Source organism: Bos javanicus, chromosome 15 (assembly GCF_032452875.1).
Source record: "Bos javanicus breed banteng chromosome 15, ARS-OSU_banteng_1.0, whole genome shotgun sequence".
Lineage (NCBI taxonomy): Eukaryota > Metazoa > Chordata > Mammalia > Artiodactyla > Bovidae > Bos > Bos javanicus.
The window spans coordinates 62621946-62634286 of record NC_083882.1 but is presented as its reverse complement, the minus strand read 5'-3'; the positions used below and the strand labels follow the sequence as shown (position 1 = coordinate 62634286).

The following is a 12341-nucleotide window of genomic DNA, read 5'->3' as shown; positions in this document are numbered from 1 at the left end:
TTTGTGAAGTATATGATTTTATCCTATATGTATGTACTTCTGTTAGCTTTGATTCTTTAATTGTATTTTTTCTACTTACTAAATTGAATGCTATGGCATAAACAAATAAGTTATTTAGAATATGTTTCACTTTTATTTCTATACTTAAGAAAAAACCATATTCATTAGGTTATAAGCCCAAAAGGTAAAGGATTTGGTCAACTGTACTGAGTATTAACTTTAAAAAGAACCACCACCTACTTGTGTTTCGTTTTCAAATACTGGTTCCAAATCATAGGGTGACCAATTATATTGGTTCTCTTAGTTTAGAATAGTGGGAAGAGAGAGTAATGGAAGAGAAACCTAGATCTTTTATCAGCTCCAGTGGCAACATATAGTCACTACGAGAACCTAAAGTTATTCAAAGGAGCGGTCCCACTTGATATTATATAAGTCCTTTATCACTAATGAAAAAAGACCCAGTTGTGTGTGTGTGTGTATGAGAGAGAGAGAGAGAGAGAGAGTAAGCATTCATATTTTTATGAATTCATATTACTGTGCTAACCATTTTCTCAGGGTTCAATATTTTTTTCACTAGGGATTCTTGTTGCTTAGTTTGTATGGTGACAGGCATGATACCTTAGACCTGGTTATCAGAATACTCATCTTGGGAGAAAGGTGCCACATGGAGAAAAAAATCTTACATCTTTCATTAAATACATAAATTCAACCTAAAAGAAAATGAGGAGGCATGCGTTCCTCGTGATGCTAACAACTGTTAACTTTATCCCTCTAAAAGTGTTGGCAGTATTATGGTAAATTACTCTATATTCCATCAGAAAAACTTGAAGCAATATTGAACAATTACAGTGTTGGGTTCCATTTCAATGGTTCCTTTCGAGAACTACGGCAAATTAGCTCAAGAATCACTATTTCTACACTCTCCTTTTGGCTTTAAGTGGCTTTTGAAGGGAGTATCCCCAGATGAGAAACTTCCAACACTCCTGCAGAGATGACCTGCTTGAAGAACTGGCTGCCTGATTAACTATTAACTGCTCTCAATAGGATTAGATAATTAAGGACATTGATGACCATTAATTAGGAGGAGGGCACATTAATTTGTCACTGGATAGGGCCCTTACAATGATTTATAGGTTAGTGCTACTTGCAAATGTGAAGGGAAAGAGAAAAAGAGAGAGAACCATTAAGTTACCTTATCAAGTGGCCAGCTAAAGAGGGCAGAGGGTCAAAAAAGGGCCAGAATGGTCACTTAAGGGTGAAGTCCCAAACACCAAAGCAGTGCCAAGCCACATTGACCATCATTTGGTGATGAAGTTAAAAATATGCTAATTTATTGGTGGCAATTCTCTCTTTTTATGGTTTCAAGCAGTTAAGACAAGTGGCCTGCTTAAGAGCTTTTCATTTGAAAAGAGATTAAACAAAATGGTTTGTCAAGGCTGCTTGGCTGTTTTATGTCTTTGTTAAAAAAAAAAAAATGCACCGACTATACTGATAACTATCACATCACCCAAAAGCCATCTCTCTCTCTCTCTCTTCTGAGCATTTATTTCGTTAATAAATACATCAATTTAATTGCTTAATAGTGCTGTGTTCATTTGCTCTTTAGCAAGATTAAGTTGAAATAAATCTTTTGTACTACTACTTTCTGTCACTATTGCTGGCATAAAAGTCACTAAAATGTTTAAGTTTCTGTAGAAATTTACTTAAAGACACTAGTGTAAATTATACTTTGTTTTATTCAGCACAGAAAGCAGAATGGTGATTTCACGAATAGTAAAGAAACCTGCTTTTAGAATGTAGATAAGAATCCTCTATTCTTTGGCATACACAATTGTGGGTATCATTCACATTCCACACATAAATAAGCACAGCTCATTAACATTTAATTAAATATGCTTTTGAATGCCTTGGAAATATGCATATCATACTTACCATGTAAGTTTGGAGCTTACTTTTTAACAGACATTTAAAAGAAAATCATTTTTGCTGTACTCTTCTGATATACCATTAGAATAAAAGATAAAAAAGAATGTCTAAAATAAATTATTCTGTTACAGCCAAAGAACAGCAAAAGCATGAAATATCTCCTATGAACTGCATTAAAGTAAAAAAAAAAAAAGAGAGAGAGAGACTTTTACCTCAAGACTGTGAACTCAAACATAAAAATTCTCTCTTACCTCAATGGTGAATAGCTTCTTTTTTAATTTAAAAGCTAAGTCTTTGACATCTGATATATCATAAATCAAGTTATTAAGCCGAGGAATCTGCCGTATATGAATAAGACCTTGTGGAAAGGAAATGAAAAGAAAAAAAATTCAAACACGCTGCCATTGGATGCATAAATTAAAGAGTCTTACAGCAGAATTCTGTAAATTTACACACAAGCATCCTCCCCCTTTTAAAACTGGAGCTTACTACCAGGAGCAATGAAGCAAATGGTGTGATTATACTCAAGTAATCAGGCAGAATAAGATAAACAGAAATCCTTGTGCGAGGAAAACTAATTGCACTTTGGTACAGAAGTACAGATGTAAAGAGGGATCTTAATACTTGTCAAAACTACAGCTGGCTTGTGTGTGATTTTCTCTTGTATTTACAGTAAGCAAATATGGCTATCACCTTGCGTGCTGCCCACGGCACCACTGAGTGATCTTTATTTTATTAAATGCACCAGTAAGCAGCCAGCAAAACAAGGCTTATGGGTTACTGATAATCAGTGAAGCACTAATGAAAAGTATTTCATTTTATTCACCTTATTAATGACTTGAACAAACCACTGAAGAAAACTACATTTCAGAGCACACTCTAGGATCAAACATTAACCCCCACGCCATCCCAAGACACTCATTTCTGTGGCATGTCAGACCTTTATGGAGCTGTTATAAGCTTTGTAACAGTGCTAGGTAAACCGTGAGCTTTGGCCTCTTGTCAGTAGAAACACTTGCTAATTTTTTCTGACAAGGGCACTGGATGGTTTTGTGCAGCTTAATGCAGTTTCTGACTAAACTCAGGGTCATTTGCCACAGATGAAGACATGGAAGACTCTTCAGTGCATCTCTCTGCCTGACTCACCCCATATTTAAAAATCACCATTCCAAAGACATTGATCCCTCAACATTAGGAAGAAGGCAAAGCCACATTTGAACAAATTAGATAAATCTTATTTATGTAACTGCTTCACTAGTACAATATATAGTTTTTTGTGTGTATGTATTTGGATGCTTAATAATGTATTATTGTTAGTTTAAAAAGGTCAACCTCCATTAGAAATGGCCTCTTCAAAAATATCACTAAAATATCTGACAATTTTTTAAACTTAAGAAAAATGCAAAAACTGTTATAAGAAGATAGCTTTTACATACAAATTAAAAATATCCCACATGGAGCTTTTTAATAAAATATATTAGAAATAATCACACCATACATTTGCACATTTCTCATTTTAACCTTGCAAGTGTTTGTTTAGCTAACTATTAAATCAGGAGGCTTTACAGAGTGTATCAGTGATTGTCAGGTCCTTCTTATTAACAGAAACTTTACTCATCATCAGAACCACCCACTCATCTGTGGGAAAAAAAATGATCAGTCCAGAGAGTACAGTACAAAAAATTAAAGCTTTTCAATCCTTGAAATGTTTCAATCAAAATAATATTTTTTGAATATAAAATATCATTTATATTATACTAAACCTATAAACACCTAGTACTTATAAATGATATTCAGATATAACTTATATAGGTAATGTTTAACTTGAGTTGTTTTAAAAGAAAATGTAAATAATAAAGTATTTTATCCAGTTATAAGATACTTAAGTCCTGGAGCTATAAAGTGCAGCATGGTGACTATACAATACCATATCATATACTTAAAAGTTTCCAAAAGAGTAAATCTTAAAATTCTCATTAATAGAGAAAAACAGGTGTAACTATGTGTGGTAATGGATGTTAACTAAAATTATTGTGGTAATTTCTCAGTATATACAGAATATTATGCTCTATATCTAAAACTAATACAGTATTATACATCAATTACAGCTTAATATAAATTTTAGAAAAAGAAAGGGAAATAGTTTAATCTGAATAGTTCTCTATCAAAGCAAACAATAACACGGTAAATGAATAATATACAGAGAGTTAATCTGGGCTGATACCAAACGCACTCTTATGCAATGATCATGAGGTAAATTACTTTACATACTTTGTGTTCATAGTTTATATTTTCTAGCCTTTTAAAAAATATTTGACTATTAGATTGTGCTATTTCATTATTTTTTAGAAAGTTTTATGTCAACTCTTCAAAGCACTGGTGGTTATAAGTATACTTTTTTATTTGATAGACTCTAGAAATTGCCACAGTCCTATGATCACAATCTTACATGATCTTGTAGCAGGCTTCAAATAAGGTATTCAGTCTTTAGACTAAGGTTTCCATGCAAGTTAGCAGTTCCACAATAATAATAGACATAATTAGTATTTACTCAGAAAAAGGAAACAGGTAAAAATCTATTATTTATCACACTCGATTCTTGCCTGGAAAATCCCATGGACGGAGGAGCCTGGTTGGCTACTGTCCATGGGGTCGCAAAGAGTTGGACACAACTGAGCAACTTCACTTCACTTAAAATATTCAGTTTCGAGCTCAGATAAGAATAACTACTAAACTTATCCTATTTCAACAGTTCTATATAGAAACTTTTATTTTAAAAAAATCCCCAAATTAACCAAATGACTAAAACATTATTAATAGCTTCAAAAAATAAAAGTAAAAAGCCTGGTTAATTGACCAGTGTTTATACTAGGGTAGTAATACTTTAAAATTTGCTTATAACTCCAGCAACAAAATGAATGAAGTCCAAATATAATAAAAGATGTTCACTTTCTGAAAATGTGATTGACTGGGACTTTTAAACTATAATATTGTATGAATTTTATTTATCATACAGTTAAGCTTTGTAAAGTATAAACCACTATACATAGCTGTTATTATAATTAATATAATATTTATTTCTAATATGGCTAATAAGTATGACTGATTTCATAGCAACTTTAGGTACAAAATGTACCTCTGACTGAGCCATGCCTTAGTACCTGGGTTTGACACTTTTCAAATAGTTACCATGGTTCATAGAGTTAATGTAGCTTGGTGACAAACTGCCATAAAAAACTGGCCAGGAAGGAAAAACATTTAACAGATTTATTATAAAATAAAATACATGTTACATGATGGTAGATATTTGTCAAGAATCTTCCAGGCAACAAGAACAGGCCCCTTTCACTCTTAAAGGTGTTGCTTACCATGATAATCCTTATATAACGGGTTGGTTTCTTTCTCAGAACCAATAAATGATTCCAGACCAACTACTGTATCTGACAAGTTTGTAACACGAGCAATAACTGCTTTATTCTGTAAAACAAGGAAACAAAACACTCATGTTATATTTAAAATATAGCATCTAGACAGTGTCATTATGCCATCTCAATGACAAATTGTAGAGAACACATACTATCAACATAGAGAAATAAAAGTTAAAGCTACCACGGGCAGGAAACTGGATGAAAAATAAGCCCTTAATTGAAAATTCCAGCCCATCAAGGTATGCTATTCTAATTTGAAGAGCTGAGGGGGTGTGCCTTAGTTTTTGTAGAAAACGTTAAGTACTTTTTCTCTTAAGAGGCAAAGCTACCTTTATTTTCATATGCTATTATTTTTCAAATTATCCACTGTCCATTGAAAAATCTGATAAACACTAGGATTCAGAAGCAGTATACAGTAAGTAGAATATGGAAGACAAGGTCCCACTATCATCTGTCAGCTGGGACCAGGTCCCAGCCCTGTAACAGCTGAGGTCCTCTGTTATCATATTAGAAACATGGGAGGGTCTGCAGCTAGGAGTCTGCAGCATGACTAGCTCTGGAGTCTTCATTCTTTCTTTCCAGATGCTGCTATTTGGCTCTGGGTTAATAATAAAGGCAAAGAAAAGGTGCTAGACGACCAGCACTAGACTAGGAGCCCCCCATTTCTTCCCAACACTATCAGACCTGAACCAAAAGTACTGCTGACAATGTATTATAAAACACAGTGTATATAATGTACATTATGTACACAATGTATATAATGTAATATAAAAATACATCACATTTTAAATATCGATAGTTCTAAAATACCCAGAATTTCAAGGCTATAACAAATTTAACAATTAAAAATATAACCATTTAATATTCTTCAGGTTTTCTTGAATTATTTTATTTAAAAAAATTCAGTCTGCCTTATAACCCTTGACAGGGTGATAGGTTAGTAAATTATTTTAAAGGTTATAACATCTTAGACAAATGTTTGATCTGGAGACCTAGATAAGTTGAAAAAAATTATTGCTTACAAAATTTTGATAACTTTGAAACTCCTATTTTACACACTGGTAATGTCTACCATTTAAAAACTAATCTTCTGAAGAAGGATGGGAAATGTAAAACAGTAGGGACAACTTACAGTCTGATACTATATCCCTGTAGAAGAAAAGTCCAGATATAATCATACGTTCACTTTCTGAAAATGTGATTGACTATTGAGCTTATGGGTATTCCCCTGTTTCTTAAGTCCTCTTAATAAAGACTGTATAAGAATAAAAAATAAAAGAGGGCTGGTCAATATGACCTGGTTTGAAATACACAGTAATCTGTCACTAAATATTATGCTAAAGTGACTAGTTAACTCACATCTAGGGCAGTACTTTGAAACTCCTCTGTAGGTAGAAATGTATATTATAAAAAGAATATCATAGCCTTTGAATTAGAACTTTTAAAAGGAAGCAGCAAAAATAATTATCCTTAATTGTCTTTAATAGTTTCAATCACAGGGGCACCAAGTATAGAAAAACAAACATCATTTGGAAATGCCTATTTTTTTTCAAGGCAATTTTTCATTCAATGGTGAGAAAATAATCCAGATTGATCCCTTACTTTCAGTTCTATGCCACAGGGGATGGTCCTACTCCAGGAATAACAGGGGTTTCAGAGGCCATAAATACACTCCTCTCAATATTTCTTTAGCCAAAGACCATTATATCAAACTCATCCAGGTTGGGTTTCAGCCAGTTATTCTTCACCCAAACAAAAATGTCTGCCAGACATTCCAACAGCTGGGAGACAGTTCACAATGAGTCAACTTGAAAATGATTCATTGTGCTGAGTACTGAACAATGTTGGGGTGGGGGTGGGGTAAGGCTGAGTTGGTTGTAGAGGGTGAGAACAAGAGGGAGAAGAATAACCATGTGGTTCTCCCATTAAGAAGGATCTTAGATAACAACCAGCAGACTCTTATCATTTCATTTTTAGGATAAACTCAACTGGGAAGAGTACTCCTGTCATGGACCCTCAGATGAACAAGCACTTATAAAGGCTACTGACAATATTTCTTAATCAAAAAGGTCAGATTTCCTTTTATCTATACTAGAAGACTAAGCCTTTGTATCTAAATAGCTGAAGCTAAAATTATAAAAGTCAATTTCTGTTGGAATTCAACTATTAGGATTTCAGTTATATAAACTAGGGCTTTCTTAATGATATGAATAATAGAAATTGTAAGGTTTAAGGATGGATTTAGTCTTCCATGCTAGTAGGATATAAGCAAGGTCCTGCATATTTAAGTGGTCAACTTGACATTTGTTTATTTCAAAGAGGATTTCTTTCCTTACTTTAACCTTAAAATTTACTAAATAAACTACTTCTCCTGTAGTATCTGTCTACATTGTAAGTCTTTTAAAGAAATTTTGTGGGGGGTTAAAACAATCAATTGTCTACTTTGCAGAGGAAAACTAATGAATTAATATAAAATATACAGATAGCCTAGATTTTAAAATCTCAGAAACTCATTCATATATTTCATTTATTACGCGTCTAAGTTCCGTAGATTTACATCAGTTAAAAACTACAAATTAAATTCTATCTTAAAAGCTTCTATGAAGTATCAGAACAAGAATAAACTTTTTAATATTACCATAAAATAAGTTACATTTAACAGTGACTTTACTGCTTTCTGCACAGCAATTTTGGAAAACAGTTTATGTAATGTGGCAAACAAGATTAATTGTGAAAGTTCTATAGAATTTGAAAAATATCTATAAAATAAAAAGCACAAGAAATTACATGAAAATAATATCTAAGTTTCTGAATGAGATAAAACTTAAACTCATTTCAGTCTTCCAGTTATTTGGAAGAGCATAAAAGATACTTGAGCATGTAAATGTACTTACTTTTCAAAAGTTCAAATAGTGCTGAGCTACTTCTTTACCTCCAAGGCTCACAGGGAGGGTGGTATATTGATGTAATCCTATCTTAAAACTACTCTCATCAAAAGGTCTTTCAAATCATAGCATGAATACTAAATGGTCTTTTAGATAAAGGTAGGTAAATTTATTTAAAAGAATCTAAAATCAACTGCTTTTAAAAACCCTTAAAAGCATAATAATCACAATTCACTTTAGGAAGAACACATTATGGATAATAAATTGCCTTATTATAACCCGAAACATTCAGACAGCTTTAGCATAATGATTTTAGCAGAGATCTTGAAACTGGAACTTCTATATTCTCATCTTAAAAGATTCTAAGTGTTTTTATGTTATTAGCTAAGATGTGAAACCTTTTTGGTCTATAGTATATGTATATATCTAGAAATGGAGAAGTAAAGGTATTTGTGCATCCATTACTTAGACATAAATTTTGAATAATTTTTGTATTAATTTTGAAGTTAATACAATATAGTTGCCAGTAAGGAACATCTGAAGAAGGATATTTGGAACTCAGAAGTATGAGTAAATTAACTGCTACACTGCATGCATGGCATAATGATATCACCCACATATATACAATGATACTGCCACCCCTCCTACTTGCCCATCTGGATGAGAAAATCTAGGATGACTCAAAAATCTTTCTTACACTAGACAAATCTCCCCTTCAGTCCTGGGTGAAAGTTGTCAGCTCTGGATAGTAGCCAAGACATGACTAGGAGGGAAGCCAGAAGACAAGAGAGCCAGGGTCCAGGAGTTTTAAGACTTTGCTGGCAATCTCAAATAGCATTGTGTTAAGTTACAAAAAAGGTTCTTAAAACTTTCTGTTGCAATGCAATTTCTTAATTACGGAAATCTAAATTATGTCAAATGATGTTGCAGATAAAAAAGGCACGTCAGAATGCCCAGTTGACTACCTTCTTACTCCAGTTTTAACTTCACAGAAAAACTTTACAGAGTTTTTGTTTTGATTGTTTCTTGTTTGGTTTTATAGAATGTTTCCTATTTGCTTGTATAGAATGGGAACCTCTTTTTATTAGGAATCGCCAAATCCATTAAATGGATTTTAAATAAAGGAAGGTTAGTTTAATGCTCTTTTCCAATTCAAAGCTCATAAAGTCAAAATCATGAACTTTGTTTTAAGAAATAAAAATTCAACTACTGCCATCAAAAGCTCCCTTCATTTTCTAATAAAAATACTTGAGATACTTATTCAGAGTAACTAAGTAACAGTCAGACTATATCAAACCCTAAGTGTTTCCCTCCTCACTGGGACCTAATTACCTCAGCAACATAAAAGAGACAGTTTGCACCAATACAAAATATACTTCCAGGAAAGATTTTAACAAGAAAGGTAAAAAGTAATTAACCAATCACTTAATTATCAAGAAGCCTGAAAGGAATAAACCAACTGACATAAAGTATTTATGCAATGCCTCAAATTAGAATAAGTTCTTCGGTTACTCAAATGAGAAAGAGAGAAAGCACACTGTATGAAGGACAGAGCTCCACTCAAGTACGGCACACATCAGGTTTGGGACTACAACAGCACTATTAAGTTAATAGTGAAGTTAAAATAGAAATATTTATGCTACTTTATGTTTCACCCTACCACGTGACATGATGTGTGTGTCTACTGTGGGGAGGGAATCACCACAAGAAAAGCAAGTATTTTACTTAACAGCTCAAGTTATAATAACATATCCTGAAAAACGATATTAGAAACACAATCATACTACAACTCATAACATTTTCTTGGTCATGTAATAAAAAAAAAACAAGCTTGAATGAAAGGATAAACCTAGGCATATTTAATGAGGTATTTGTTTTCCCATGCTTATTAAGTTCTCCATTCAACTGAAATGAAACTTATGAAATAATAAAATCAAAACAGTTACACAGTTTGTAGCTTCTTACATGCCTTCCCTCACCTTCCCCAGACTTGCCACTTACTTCTATGGATTAGATTATTATTTGATTAAAAAAAAATTGAAAGTGGGGAAATAGTCATATTCATAATTATTTTGAGTTTAAGAAAGAATATAATTTTATTAAAAAGTATGCTAATATATAATATTAATATATTAGTAAGGGTATTAAATTAAGCTTTTATAGATTTAATACTGAACTTTACTCAAAGTCACAATTTTAAAATATGGAGGAGCTTTTGTAAATTAAAACATTATAACTGCCAACATTTTTTTGGTTGTACTGTATACCAATATTCATGTAGGGAAATCATAAAACAAACATATTTTGGCTCCTTTTTCTAATGCTTAAAACATGTCCACAAAGTAGCCTACCTCAAGGGCAAAAGAAACTGCTGAGTATGATGCCAAATTTTACTAAGATTAAGCAATGGAGCCGTATTTTGTATATTTTCTATGTGATCAAATACTAATATTCTAAATTTTGGTGTGAAATTGCTGGCTTAAAACTGAAGCATTTTTAAAATAACACATGATGTTATTTTCAGAAGTATTATTTACATGTACACTGGTCTCAAATACTACACGCTTTTGCAGAACATTTTTTTACATCAGTTTTATTTTTTAGTATGCTATTATTAAACATTAAAAAACTTATGCATTCTGAAAACCCTTATAAATGGACTGAACAAAACACTGTAATGAATAGCCTGAACAGTTAATGGCACAATACTAAAAATTAATTTTAGTTTTAATAAACTATATATCTAGTTTCATATTATAGAAATTATTCACATGGAAATTTGCTTGTTTTGTTAAATCTTTTATGAGTAACTTCCTATATCAGAAATTTTTTGCTCACTGCTTTACACATGAAACCCTTAAAATGCAATTCGCGGATGTCCAAAAGCTCACACCCTGCCTGGAAAAACAATTGCTGATATCCAAATATCAAACAGAGCCTCCAGCTGATGTGTGGGATGCAGTGGTAGGTTAAAGATACTAAAGTTTAAAATCAGCTTAGAATAATCCCATATTGAGTATAAAATTATAGCCTGTCATCAGGAACAGACTGACAGAGCCAGGTCCAGATGGGAGACTGGCTGGGAAAAAAGCTGAGGCAGGTGGGAAAGTGATGGGAACCTGACGGAAGACAGGACTACTCCCTCTGCTGGCAAGGTTCTCACCTGCTTGAATTTGTAACTAATGACTAGCTTTCCTTTAATTATTTAAGATAAAACCAATAAATTATGTAAGGTGTGTCTTTTTTTTAGTTGGCTGTTTTGTATTTGTACATTTTCAAACTCATGGTATCCTATCTTTTTCACCAGATTAATTTCCCAGAGATGTAAGGATCCAATGTTTCACCAGGAGGTCCAATTATTTACCTTATAATTTAATTGCAATATAAGCATAAACAAATACAGCACTGCCTTTATAGTCCATCTTTAAAAATTAAAAATGCACTTGATTTATGTTTATTGACATATAAACCTTCTGGAAGGAAAAAAAATTTCTTGGGCTACAGACTTCACAATCTCTTTCTCAGGCACTGCATAATGCCCTGTAATGAAATAATATAGAAATGAACCATATAAATCAACTATACAGGGAACAAGGAAACAGCATGTCACAGCAAAACAGCATAGATGTACAGCGCCAAACCTATCTGATAATCTAATGATCTGAGTTTACAGATATTATGTACTAATATGTTAAGAAATTAAGAACTAATGTTTACACAAAAATTTTGTTAAATTTTACAGAAAAATTATTCAATGTTTGATTTTCAATGTAAGTTAATAGCTGCAGCAAAAACATTTAGTAAAAATCTGTTCTAAGATTTTGGCCTACAACCAGAAGCTCCCAGAACAGGAGGGATCAGCTTTTTCACCCACTGTTCTCATCTGAATCCTGGCTTAAAAGCTATTCCAGCTCCCAGCTTTCCAGAAGGCTCCATCCCAGGAATCCCTGCATGCCATTTGGTTTGCTGATTTTAATCTCTCAGGACTTTCTTACAGTGGCTCTACTATGCTGAACTGGCACTTGCTTCTAGAAGTGAGTTATTATTAAACCTGTAGGTCAATTGTGGCACTAACAACTCTTTGGAAGCTTTCAGCCACAGT

General features: G+C 32.9%; 1 protein-coding gene across 3 annotated transcripts in view; it reads right to left on the bottom strand.

Moving 5' to 3' along the window:
• ELP4 (elongator acetyltransferase complex subunit 4) overlaps positions 1–12341 on the bottom strand; it is a 257046-nt gene that overhangs the window by 130433 nt on the left and 114272 nt on the right. For all 3 annotated transcript variants that reach the window (XM_061381018.1, XM_061381019.1, XM_061381017.1), the window contains exons 8-9: positions 5295–5403; positions 2178–2284 (exon numbers count right to left, since the gene is read on the bottom strand). In XM_061381018.1, coding sequence (XP_061237002.1) covers positions 2178–2284; positions 5295–5403 — 216 coding nt within the window. The remainder of the gene's footprint in view (positions 1–2177; positions 2285–5294; positions 5404–12341) is intronic.